The following is a 13,827-nucleotide window of genomic DNA, read 5'->3' as shown; positions in this document are numbered from 1 at the left end:
ATCTGCATATCTGAGGTTATGGATATTTCTCCTGTCAATCTTGATTTCAGCTTGTGCTTCATCCAGCCCAGCGTTTCTCATGATGTACTCTGCATATAAGTTAAATAAGCGGGGTGACAATATACAGCCTTGACATACTTCTTTTCCTACTTGGAACCAGTCTGTTGTTCCATGTCCAGTTCTAACTGTTGCTTCCTGACCTGCATACAGGTTTCTCAAGAGGCAGGTCAGGTGGTCTCGTATTCCCATCTCTTTCAGAATTTTCCACAGTTTATTGTGATCCACACAGTCAAAGGCTTTGGCATAGTCAATAAACAGAAATAGATGTTTTTCTGGAACTCTTTTGCTTTTTCGATGATCCAGTGGATGTTGGCAATTTGATCTCTGGTTCCTCTGCCTTTTCTAAAACACTGAATTCAGAGTGATTATATTTTTTGCAGCCAAAGATGGAGAAGCTCTATACAGTCAGCAAGAACAAGACCGGGAGCTGACTGTGGCTCAGATCATGAACTCCTTATTGCCAAATTCAGACTTAAATTGAAGAAAGTAGGGAAAACCACTAGACCATTCAGGTATGACCTAAATGAAATCCCTTATGACTATACAGTGGAAGTGCGAAATAGATTTAAGGGACTAGATCTGATAGACAGTGCCTGATGAACTATGGACAGAGGTTCATGACATTGTACAGGAGATAGGGAGCAAGACCATCCCCAAGAAAAAGAAATGCAAAAAAGCAAAATGGTTGTCTGAGGAGGCCTTACGAATAGCTGTGAAAAGAAGAGAGGTGAAAGGCAAAGGAGAAAGGAAAGATATACCCATTTGAATGAAGAGTTCCAGATAGCAAGGAGAGATAAGAAAGCCTTCCTCAGGCGAGGGTGGGATGTTTCAAGAGAACAGCATCGAAACGTGTATATCTAGAGTGAAACAGATCACCAGCCCAGGTTGGATGCATGAGACAAGTGCTCGGGCCTGGTGCACTGGGAAGACCCAGAGGGATGGGGTGGAGAGGGAGGTGGGAGGGGGGACCGGGATGGGGAATACATGTAAATCCATGGCTAATTCATTTCAATGTATGACAAAAACCACTGCAATGTTGTAAAGTAATTAGCCTCCAACTAATAAAAATAAATGAAAAAAAAAAAAAAAAGAAAGCCTTCCTCAGCGGTCAATGCAAAGAAATAGAGGAAAACAACAGAATAGGAAAGACTAGAGATCTCTTCAAGAAAATTAGAGATACCAAGGGAACATTTCATGCAAAGATGGGCTCAATAAAGGACAGAAATGGTATGGACCTAACAGAAGCAGAAAATATTTAAGAAGAGGTGGCAGGAATACACAGAAGAACTGTACAAAGAAGATCTTCATGACCCAGATAATCACGAAGGTGTGATCACTCACACTCACCTAGAGCCAGACATCCTGGAATGTGAAGTCAGGTGGGCCTTAGGAAACATCACTATGAACAAAGCTAGTGGAGATGATGGAATTCCAGTTGAGCTATTTCAAATCCTAAAAGATGATGCTGTGAAAGTTCTGTACTCAGTATGTCAGCAAATTTGGAAAACTCAGCAGTGGCCACAGGACTGGAAAAGGTTAGTTTTCATTCCAATCCCAAAGAAAGGCAATGCCAAAGAATGCTCAAACTACCACACAATTGCACTCATCTCACACGCTAGTAAAGTAATGCTCAAAATTCTCCAAGCCAGGCTTCAGCAATACGTGAACCATGAACATGATAAGTGAGGGGCATTTCCAGATCCAAGGCAGGATGTGATGGAAACACCTATTTCTTCCAGACCTCACTTATCTCAGTGTCCCAGGGGCCTAGCATAAAACAGGCCATGGGTTCATGAAGAAGGGATTGTGACATAGTAACATCATAATGGCTACAGATTAGTTAACTCCTCCTCTCATGCCCTCTCCCAGGAAGGAGTGGCACCTCTTGCAATGTATCTTTTAAGAGTGGAGGTGGGGAGAAGAGATTCAGAGTGCATTCCAAAGGTGAGTACAATTGCAGAACAGAGTCAGGAAGGAGATGCATAGTTATTGGCCTCTAGTCTGAAGAGTGAAAGAACCTCAGGGTTCAGAAAGATGTTAAAGGCTATCTCTGCCAGTTGTCTTTTCAGTGCCTTATCCCCCTAGGACAGCTCTGACAAGCAAATGCCCAGCCTCTGCTTGAATACCTCCACTGATGGGGACCTCCCTACCAAACAAAAATCCATCCCAGTTCTGTATGGCTCTGTTAGAAAACTGAACTTTTGGTTGAGTGGAAATCTATCTTCTTGTAGCTTCCACAAAACTGGGTCTAATTCTATCTGTCAGAGGATAGAGAACAAGCCAGCTTTCTCTTAAACACAATAGCCCTAGAGAGATTTGAAGTAAATGAAACTGTCCTCCCTGAGTTTTTCTTCTCCAGGCTAAATACTCACGGGTGCTTGAATTGTGTCTCTTCTCACATGATCTCCAGGCCCATCATCAAATCTGTGTCCGCTGATGGCTTCCCACTTTGACTACAGCTCTCCAAGTATGGCACTAGACCACTCCACAGAGCACCTGCTCACGTCAGAACAGAACCATCCTTTCCCCGCTATGAAAGCTTCTAGGATCAGAAGCCATACTCTTGAGTCCCAAGGGGTTCCAGGGATTTTGGGTGAATTTATTTTTGGTTAGAAGAGGGCAGCAAAGAAAAAAGAATGAGTTAGATGTCTCTGGTTGGGAAGAGATGAAAAAAGCTAATTTTTTTTTTGAATGCTTATTACATACCAGACACTGTGCTTAAAATTTCACAGGAATTCTCTCATTCAATCCGTTCAACCACTCTTATTGGTGGTACTGTTATGATGACCATTTCACAGCTGAAGAAACTGAGGCTTAGAGAAGCTCAGGATTTTCCCAGGCTATGTGGTGTATGCCAAGACTCAGGCCAGATATTAACAGGGAGTAATGGGTAAAGATTTGGCTTCAACAAAAAGCAGCATCTGTCCAGTGATTATGCTTCAGAAAAGGGTATGACAGTGAAAAGTGGTTAGGGGTGAGCACAGGACTTCTAAGGGCCCAGAGATCAAGAGGGAGAAAGCCACACCAGGGTGGTACAGAAGTATATGATGTACAGGGCAGCAGTAACAGCTATCATTTACTAAATGTGTACAAAGTCAGGCATTTTGCATACATAATCTCCTCTAATCCTCACAACAAACCTATCTAGGAGTTACTACCATTACGATCGCTATGTTACAGAAGAGGAAAATGAGGCTTATTGAGGTTAAATGACTCACCAAAGACTACACAGCTGGTAAGTGGCAGTGTGAGGATTAAAGTTCAGACAGCTGACTCCAGGGTGATGCCCTGTACTGACTCTCAAAGGGAAAGCCTGTTGGCAAGAAACTTAAGGGAAGACATTTTCTCTCCCAAGAGATGGGGGATCCCGGAACTTACAAGGGAACTCAGGGCTGCTGGCAATGCCTTGACAAGACAGAATAGGTGTTCTGGAAGAGACAATTTTGCCAGACACTTTAAATCAGTAGTGCCAATACTGAGGCTATCCTAAATTGATATTTTGTTGGAAAGGTGGTCCTGGAGGCCCGGGAACCTCATTCAAATGAATATCCATGACCAGATACACTATCTCAGAATCAGAAACCCAAGTGTTGAAAAGTCATCTGTTTTTGTGCTTTTGTAGTTCCCTTTTTCCAAAAAAAAAAACCAATTTGCTTTCACTCAGTTTAATGGTGACCAAACTTTAGTGTGCATCAGACTCATCCAGAGGGCTTGTTAAAACACTAAGTCCTGGACCTCAGCCCCTGGAGATTCTGATTTAGTAGGTCTAGGGATGAAGCCTGAGAATCTGTATCACTAACAAGTTACCAGGTAGTGCTGATTTAGCTAGTCTGGAGATTACACTTAAGAACAAGGGCTTTGGTTTATTAGAAAAGCTACTTTTGAAATTATCTAAACTGACTTGGCTGTGAAGAGGCAAAGAACTTGCCCATAGGCCAGAAGCAGCGGGAGGGGGGCGGGGTGCAGACAGTGTCCAGCTAGGTGAGTGACTGCTCTATGGGCTGCAGAAGACAGAAGTCACAGCTAGAAGAGACTAGCTGTTTACAGATGAGGATGATGGAGAAGCAGAAGGCCTGGGAAGCTGGGCAGGGGAGCCAGACTGGCCAGGGACAGAGATCTGGCGAGGGCAGAAGTCAAAAGGGGTAGCAGTCTTGTCAAAAGCTGCAGGCTCTTGGCAGGGCTGCAGGGAAAGAACTAGAGGAACGAGGAGGCATGGGGCCAGGAGTGAGCTCCTGGGATATGGCCTGGGACAGAATCTGGCGATCACATTTCAGCTGTGGCTCATGGTCTCTAAAGCCTCCCCCTGTGGTTAAGCCCATCAGACCTGGAGTACCCAGAAGTTGCTCTCTGACAATAGTGAGCTGAAGTTCTTGCAGCAAGAGAACTAGGACAGTGCTAAATGCTATTTCTTCTTCCCTTAGCGGTGTGTCCCAGGGTGCAGGCAGAGTCAGGACTGGGGAGCTCACAGTCTGGTGGTTTGACCTCTGATGTTCTTCAGTCTCTAGGCTTCATTTCTCCCTCTGGGAAACTGACTCAGCTGCAGCGCATGTGCACTCCGCAGATGCCTGCGTCGCTGCAGCAGTGTGCTAGCTGCTGGGTGGCTGGCTGTTCTCATCTCTCCTCATGGAACCGGGCAGCTAGGAGAGCAGGCTCTTTTCCTTGGTACCAAGAGAAGGAGCAGCATCTCTCTCTGCAAGACTGCAGGCAACTGCTTTCAGATACAGTAGCAAAACTGCACATAGGCCCTCTTTGGACCCTGGCCTTCAAAAACAACCCGCTTAGCCTGAACTGGTTCTTTTCATCCCATTTCTTGTATGTGTTTGTCCAGTTAAAAAAGAATTTAGCGAATGCATAATAGATGGCAGGCCCTGGGCTGGGGATACATACAGATACGGGTAAAAGACATCTCAACTCACAGGTATAGTTGGGGAGATCATCTACAGAGATAATTATGGCCTTGTAGGATAAATGTTATTTCTGAAACATAGAGCGCATGCCCTCTTAGGACCTTTGTATTTGCTGTTTCTTCTATCTAGAATACTCTTCTCCAGATGTTTGTATGCTTAATCTTTCACTCACTTCACTCATGTCACTCCTGAGAGAGACCTTCCCTGACCCTCCTACCGAAAGTGGAGCCCACACAATTCTGAGTCTATTTACCCTATGTAATTTTTTTCTGTGAAAAATTAACCTCCTCATATATATATGTGTGTGTGTGTGTATAGATGTATATTTTTTATATTTGTATATAAATTGCCTCAGTTCAGTTCAGTCGCTCAGTCATATCCGACTCTTTGCGACCCCATGAATCGCAGCACGCCAGGCCTCCCTGTCCATCACCAACTCCCGGAGTTTACTCAAACTCATGTCCATCGAGTTGGTGATGCCAGCCAGCCATCTCATCCTCTGTCATCCCTTCTCCTCCTGCCCCCAATCCCTCTCAACATCAGGGTCTTTTCCAATGAGTCAACTCTTCGCATGAGGGGGCCAAAGTACTGGAATTTCAGTTTCAGCATCAGTCCTTCCAATGAACACTCAGAATTGATCTCCTTTAGGATGGACTGGTTGGATCTCCTTGCTGTCCAAGGGACTCTCAAGAGTCTTCTCCAACACCACAGTTCAAAAGCATCAATTCTTTGGTGCTCAGCTTTCTTTATAGTCCAACTCTCACATCCATACATGACCACTGGAAAAACCATAGCCTTGACTAGACGGACCTTTGTTGGCAAAGTAATGTCTCTGCTTTTTAATATGCTGTCGAGGTTGGTCATAACTTTCCTTCCAAGGAGTAAGCGTCTTTTAATTTCATGGCTGCAATCACCATCTGCTGTGATTTTGGAGCCCAAAAACATAAAGTCTGACGCAGTTTCCATTGTTTCCCCATCTATTTCCCATGAAGTGCCTAGTCACTGCTGATTCTCAGTGCGTAGAATTGGGACCTAACAGATATACAATATATTTTTTCCTTTGTTCATTCACCATACATGGTTGTCCAGTTGAACTTTCCTGAGCCTCTCCAGTCATCAAAATGGAAGATGAGACTTGTCTGCTTGGGGAAGGACATTTTCAAGCCTATCATCCCACCTTTTCTAGTTTCTACTGTCGTCTTAGTCCAGACGGAACAGGTTCTAGATTCCTACCAATAACCATAAATACTGAACATTAACTACATACGGGGCACTTCCAATACGTAATCTTCACAATGCTTTGCAAAGTCAGCATGATTTCTCGTGTTTCACCAAAGATGAAACAGGCTCAGGGAGAGTATTCGTTTGCTCAAAGTCAGAGACAGCAAGGTGCCCAGGGGGCTCTCTGGGGAAGGTCTCCCAGGCTTCACAGTTTCTGTCTCCCAAGTTTCTGTCACGTTTCTACAAGGCTTTCCCCATGTTTCCACTACGTCCCCCGCCCTTTCTTTCTCACTGGACAGCTGGGCCTGGCTTGCCCCAGTTGCTTCTCCAAGGCTAGCGTAAGGAGGTGCTTCAGAAGGTTGCCGGGTGGAGAAGTGGCTGATCTATCCCCAGGGACACAGCTTTCCTTCCTCCGCCCTCCCCACGGACACGGCTGCTGGACGCCCAGTGGTCCAGTTCAAGGCCTGCGCGCTGGAGGAAAAAGGATGGAGGGAAAGAGGGAGGGGCTTCTTCAAACGATCGGCTGGACAGAGGGGCGAGCACCCCTTCCCCTCAGCGGCTCGCTCGGTGCGCAGGATAATCAGGCCTCCTCCCCACCCCGCCGCAGCCCGCCTGGCAGCAGGGCGCGTGCGCAAGGCGCTCCTCGCCCCCTCCCTTCGGCGTGCCGCCCTTTCACCCTGGCAACCGCGGCGCGACTAAGGCGCGCGCCTGGCTGGGCGCGGATGGGGCGGGGCCGGGCGGCGCCTGTGCGGGCTGAAGCTGAGGCTCGGGCGGCGGCGGCGGCGGCCCAGCAGAGCCACGGCCGTGGGTAGCGCTCTCGGCCTGTCCGACCTCCCTCCGCCGCCTCGCAAAGTTCTTCGACGCGGTCAGGGGTCCAGCGGACGCCGTCCCTGGCCATGGACTCCCAGAAAGTAAGCTGGGGCGGGGGCCGCTGGGTCGCCGAGGCCGGGCGGAGGGTGGGCGGGGCGCCCTGCGCCGGGCGCCCTGGGCCGGGTGGGCGGTGGGCGCGCTGGGCCGGCTGAGCCGGGCTGAGCTATGGCCGCGGAGGGCGAGGCCGCCAGGCACCCTTCTCTGGGGAGTAAAGCAGCGCCCGCCGGGGTGCGGGGGCCGCGCCCGCTAACCCCGGATAGCCTCTGCCCTGCAGTTCTGGGCCCTGGCTCCCAAGGGGATACAGGGAGCCGCCCCCATTTTCCCCCCATCATTTTCTGCAACGATTTAGGCCCCTTGTGATTCTGGTAGCCTTCCCGCGTGCTAGTGAGGGTTTATCCATCCTCAGCAGAAGAGGAAATCAAAGCACCTAGTGGTGTACCTGCTGACGCCGAGTCTGACCCACTCTCCACCACCCAGTCTTCTCCTATTTTGGCGCAATCTGTATCTCCTTAGGTCGGGAACCAGGTCTCCTTGGTACCCACCTCCCCCTCCACACGCGCCTTTTGCACCGCTCCCCACCCCCGCCCCGCCCTCCTTGGGACTAGTTCGCCGGCACGTCTTACTGTTCATAGTGTTGGTTGAATTGGGCGAATAGACTGATAGTTGTCCAGGGCAGCGGTCCCACCCTCTGGCCAGTTCAGTGTTACTGGTCAGTTCCTTTAATGATTGTTTTGGTATATTTTATACTTTCTGAGCAAGTTAAGGAAAGGGTATAACAGAACTAGCCGTTTCCATTAACCAAAAATATATTTAGAGAACGTAGCCAATGTTATGAATACAATTAGAAGTGAGTTAATACTGAGTCATAATCCCTATATAGAAATCAACCACCGTGCTCTCTTTATTAGATTATAGTAATTGAAATAGTACAGTATAGGAAGGAAACACGAGTGTTATTAATAATAACAGGCAAAAACAAGAGCCCATTCTTTTCTATTATTAGATAGGAAGCACTGGAAAGACTAGAACGATGTTTTCTGTAATTTTGCCTGGAGTCATCTTGAGGAACACAGTGGGGCATGAGAGAATAGTGTAGTGATGTGTTAAACGTTAACTGTTATAGTATTTAACAAAAATCACATGATTTCATTGTATGTGTTCATCCTGAAACTCAGATATACTGTTTTATTCACGTGACTATTAGATATTTAAAAAAATTAACATTTTGTGTTTTGAATATACATTTAAAATGTCTCTGCCTAAATTTGTAAAACATTTCAAAGCTTATTTAACTTTTAAAGTAAAGGGCATGTGATATCTGAGATCAGTTCAGAGAAAATGGAAGGTCAAAGACTTGGAGTCCAGAGACAGGGATTCTATGCTCTATATGCAACTTTGTGATACAGAGCAAATCACTTACCTGTGATTAATCTAGTTCATCTATACAGTGGAAATGAGAATATAGAGTTATTGTAAAAACAGGTAATATAATACTGTATGAATTATGTACTTTAGAATACAGTGCCTTGAATTTTATGAAGAATAAGTACTAGTCTGTGTACTGTAAAATGTAATTTTTAAAAGGATTTTAATGTGGATCATCTTATTTTGCCAGGGCATATGTATTCTTTCACTTTAATGAGGACTCAAGAGTTGGAGGTTGTGAGTCCTGCATGGTCATACTAGTAGCCCATAAGGCCAACATTTGAACTTGCTTGCATTGCAGATTTTGTTTTGATATTTGAATACCTACTCATATTGTGTACAGTTTTAGCGGAAGTAGTGAAGAATTAGCTCTTCTTTCTTACTGGTATTAATTTATCTTAGATAACTTAGAGAATCAACTTAGTATTAGAAAAATGTTGAATTTTAATTGGTGGTAGCAAATATTTCTAATAAGCCTTTATTTTGTCTCACGGCTTAAAACAGGCACCGTGTGCTAATGCTTATAACCAATTCAGTGCTCTGAATTTGAGCATCTTTTTTTCTCATAAATTACTGCAGAATCAGTTATATACCTCAACTAATAATGAACTAAGCTGGATATTTCTCTTGAAATAAGTCAGTAGTACACCCTTGGCTTGGCTGTTCTTTTCTGTTGTAGAATGTTACAGTGAAAGTAACAGCAGAGATGATACCTTAGTCAGCATAAGGAAACACAAGTGCCACTAGTGGGAAAGGGTGAGGGTGGCTTGGATGTATTGCCATTTGTAAGACTTGGGGATTTGAGCTTTAAAATAAGAGGATAGCTTCAGAGTCAGGTCTCCAGTCCTGCAGTTTATGAACTGAATAAGATTGGGCAGCTTGCAGTTTCTGCATTTTCTGATCTTTACAGTCTACTTACCTCAAAGGGTTATGACTGCCTAGCACACATCAGTACTGTCTATTAAGTGTTTACTAATCTCGTAATCCCAACTTCAAAATAACTTTATCCCTTTGTTGATAATTTCTCTTTTTCTAATCCAATCTAGCCATTTTGTACTTTTGTCCTTAACTTTAAAGCTTGTTTTCTGTATTTGTGTCTGTAATAAATATTTCAAATGATGGTGCCAAAGAAGTGTTGTTAAATCCTAACTGAAAGAGGATTGGAAGTTCTGACTCATGCAGTCTGACAATGGAGGTTAAGTTAACTGGACAGTCTTACAGAAGCTTGATGATTACTAGTCAGCAATTGGATTAGCTTGACCAGCTGCTTTTTTGTCTGTGAAAATAACTTGGACTTCAGTGTTGTGTTAGCAACAGATGCTCTGTTTGAATAGAGGAAGAAAACATAATTGCCTTGGGTATGTAAAGAGTACTGTTGGATACAGAAAGCCACAGTGTTATCTCCTGGAAATAGAGGGATTTTGTTTATATCAAGTTTCTGGGACACTTTTGTGTTATGGATAGGTGGCTTTATTTGATACTCAGACCTTTTGATTATGTCCTTTTAAGTGGTTTTAAGATAAAATCCCAAAGGTTTCTTTACCTGATAAAATGTGTATGTTCAAAGAAACCATTGAAACAAGACATTTGCACCTTTCTAGAGCCTTAGTGCTTAGAATTTGATAGTTTAAGTTAAATTCTTGCGCAGGAGATCATTCATATTCATAGGGGTTGCTGTGTCCAGGAAAGGTTCCTGCTGCAGGCATAATAAAGGTGGAGAGGAAAGGGTAGGGATCCCAAAAGCGTACATTGTCAATCGTTTGCTTTTCCTCACTTTCCCCCACATACTCTACTTTCTACCTAAGGGTAGTGACAGGCAAGGTTTGATGTACAAGACTTAGCAAACCTAGACTGGGCAACGGAGTAGGGAGAGTTTTAGATAAAGCACAACAGAGCCTGCAGTCGGTAGCACGTCTGCACTCAGCTTCTTCATCCCAGTTTCTCCCTCTGCCCTGGTATTTGTTATCCTTTGCCTTCATAGTGTACTTGGCAGTTCAGAGACTGACACCATATCCAGATAACCCACTGCCTTATGTTCCAAACTTACTCCTTCTTCTTATTACTGAGCAAAGGAAGTTCAGTTCAGTCACTCAGTAGTGTCCGACTCTTTGTGACCCCATGGACTGCAGCACGCCAGGCTTCCCTGTCCATCACCATCAGGCTTGCTCAACTCATGTCCATCGAGTCGGTGATGCCATCCAACCATCTCATCCTCTGTCGTCCCCTTCTCCTCCTGCCTTCAGTCTTTCCCAGCATCAGGGTCTTTTCAAATGAGTCAGTTCTTCACATCAGGTGGCCAAAGTATTTGTTGGAGTTTCAGCTTTAGCATCAGTCCTTCCAATGAATAGTCAGGATTGGTTTCCTTTAGGATTGACTGGATTGTGCTTTAGGATTGACTTTCCTTTAGGATTGAGCAAAGGAAAGAGAAATGAAATTTGAGTATTGTTCTGCATACAGTATTATGTTAGACTGCTTTAAATTCTTGTAACAGCTCTTATTCCTATTGCCCAGATATAGAAGATGGAACTCAAGAGAGGTTAAATAACTTGTTGAGAGTCACACAGTTAGCAAGTGGTAGTCTGGTTTCAAACCAGCTCTTTCCTCACAGCCCAAGCTGTTTTTATTAGCACACTCTTGCCTGGCTCCTTTGCCTTTATATGTTCAAATGATTAATGTCATTAAAACTTAAAATATTAACAGAAATAAACCCCTATAAAGTAGGGTTTTTGGTTAAGAAACTAGTTAAGTCTAGTAAAAATAGTTGATGGAAAGTATAAAACATGATTTAGATAAAACTCTGAAATTTGGTTTCTCTTGCTGCTGTAAATCATTATTTTCCTGTAATGTATGTATCTCCCCTCTCTTCAGCTCTTTTTATTTTTTGAGGGAAGGTCTTTGCTTTCTAACAGAGGTGTGAACAGGAAAGTATAACTGGGGTTTTATACACCCTAGTCAAGCACAATGGCAGTCATTCCCATGGACCGAATCAGAGCAATCTGGGATGTACAAGATATGAGATACCCTCTTCAAAGAAGTATGCTGACATACTCATAATCAGTGTTTAAACACAGGTATCTTCATTTTTTGTTGAACTTGACAGTTTTAAAAAACTAGAAATACAGTAAAACTTAAAACCTTTAAAGACAATGGTTCAGCCAGCAGTGCCTGGCTGAAAGTAAGCAGAATTATTAATGTGACAAACACATATTGAATTCCATAGTAGTAGATGTTTCACTCCAACCTAGGGTAGACAGTATTCTGAAGTTAGTGGACTTTTTCCTCCAGCTTTCTTTCTGTATGTTTTATATCCTCAGTTGACACTTCTTCCCAGTCACAAGGTTCTGATAGAATCTGATCTCAGTTATTGATATTCATTGATGATAGGTAATCATATTTTGAACTAACTTATAATAGTATTAACAGAGCCAGCCTATGCACTTCTGTTATAAATATAACTAATGCAAGTTTATTAGGGAATTAGGAAGTACAGATAAATGAAAATAAAATAAAAATCACCCATAATCCTGCTACCCAGAGATGACTTCTTTGAACATTTATGTGTGTGTTATATCTCGGGGTTTTTTAATATACACTGTTGTTGTCCCGTCACTCAGTCGTGTCCGACTCTTTACGACCCCGTGGACTGCAGCACAGCAGGCTTCCCTGTCCTTCACCATCTCCTGGAGTTTGCTCAGACTCATGTCCGTTGACTTGGCGATGCCATCCGACCATCTCATCCTCTGTCGCCCCTTTCTTCTCCTGCCCTCAGTCTTTCCCAGCATCAGTGTCTTTTCCAGTGAGTTTGACCACATCAGGTGGCCACAGTATTGGCTTCAGCTTCAGTCCTTCCAGTGAATGAATATTCAGGGTTGGTCTCCTTTAGGATTGACTGGCTTGATCTCGTTGCAGTTCCAAAGGACTCTCAAGCGTCTTCTCCAACACCACAGTTCCGAAGAATCATTCTTCGGCACTCAGCCTTCTTTATGGTCTAACTCTCACCTCTCTACGTGACTACTGGCAAAACCATAGCTTTGACTCTTTGGACCTTTGTCGGCAAAGTGATGTCTGCTTTTTAATGCACTGTCTAGGTTTGCTCTAGCTTTTCATCCAAGGAGCAAGTGTCTTGTAATTTCATGGCTCTAGTCACCATCTGCAGTGATTTTGGAGCCCAAGAAAGTAGTCTGTCCCTGTTTCCACTTTTCCCTGTTCTATTTGCCGTAAAATGATGGCACTTGATGCCATGATTTTAGTTTTTTGAATGTTGAGTTTTAAGCCAGCATTTTCACTCTTCTCTTTCACCCTCATCAAGATGCTCTTTAGTTCCTCTTCCCTTCCTGCCATTAGAGTGCTATCATCTGTATGTCTGAGGTCGTTGATATTTTTCCTGGCAATCTTGAATCTCCCTTGAGATTCATCCAGCTGGGCATTTCACATGATGTACTCTGCATAGAAGTTAAATAAGCAAGTTGACAATATATATCTTTGACATACTTCTTTCCCAATTTTATTTTATTTTTTAAAAATGTATATTTTATTTGTTATTTGGCTGCACTGGATCATAGTTGCTGCAGGCAGACTCTTTTGTTGTGGCATGAAGGCTTAATGGCCCGCAGCATGTGGGGGTCTTAGTTCCCTGACCGGGGCTCCAACCTGCATCCCCTGCATTGGAAGGCAGACTCTTAACCACTGGACTACCGTGGAAGTCTCACTCCTTTCCCAATTTTAAACCAGTCCATTTTTCCATGTTCGTTTCTAACTGTTGTTTCTTGACCTATATATAGGTTTCTCAGGAGACAGGTAAGGTGGACTGGTATTACCATCTCTGTAAGAATTTTCCACAGTTTGTTGTGATCCACATAGTCAGAGACTTTAGTATAGTCAATGAAACAAGTAGTTTTTTTTTTTTTTTAATTCCTTTGCTTTTTTTATGATCCAGAAAATGTTGGCAGTTTGGTCTCTGGTTCCTCTGCCTTTTTCTACATCCAGCTTGTACATCTGGAAGTTCTTGGTTCACATACTGCTGAAGCCTAGCTAGAAGGATTTGAGCATTATCTTGCTAGCATGTGAGATGAGCACAATTTGAGCATTCTTTGGCATTGCCTTTCTTTGGGATTGGAATGAAAACTGACCTATCCCAGTCCTGTGGCCACTGCTGAGTTTTCCAAATTTTCTGGCATATTGAGTGCAGCACTTTATTTATTTATTTATTTATTTATTTATTTTTTTTTTTTTTTCACTTTTTCTCTTTACATTTAATGTTTCTGAAATTAGGATATGTTTTTTTTTTTTTTTTGAGGCTAATTACTTTACATCATTACAGTAGTTTTTGTTATACATTGATATG

The 13,827-nt window shown here is 43.6% G+C and overlaps 1 protein-coding gene across 3 annotated transcripts in view; it reads left to right on the top strand.

The window, feature by feature from the left end:
* The first annotated feature begins 1,760 nt into the window (after window positions 1-1,760).
* Window positions 1,761-13,827, top strand: part of FSD1L (fibronectin type III and SPRY domain containing 1 like) — a 66,799-nt gene continuing 54,732 nt past the window's right edge. Inside the window, exon 1 of one of the 3 annotated variants that reach the window (XM_020869465.2) lies at window positions 1,761-2,004. In XM_020869465.2, coding sequence (XP_020725124.1) covers window positions 1,951-2,004 — 54 coding nt within the window. In that variant the 5' untranslated portion in view covers window positions 1,761-1,950. Of the gene's footprint in view, window positions 2,005-6,762; window positions 7,100-13,827 lie in introns of those variants that run through there. The other 2 variants (XM_070459348.1, XM_020869468.2) reach the window with 2 other exon arrangements.

Source organism: Odocoileus virginianus, chromosome 31 (assembly GCF_023699985.2).
Source record: "Odocoileus virginianus isolate 20LAN1187 ecotype Illinois chromosome 31, Ovbor_1.2, whole genome shotgun sequence".
NCBI classification, from domain to species: domain Eukaryota; kingdom Metazoa; phylum Chordata; class Mammalia; order Artiodactyla; family Cervidae; genus Odocoileus; species Odocoileus virginianus.
This window is presented reverse-complemented; position numbering and strand designations above follow the sequence as displayed.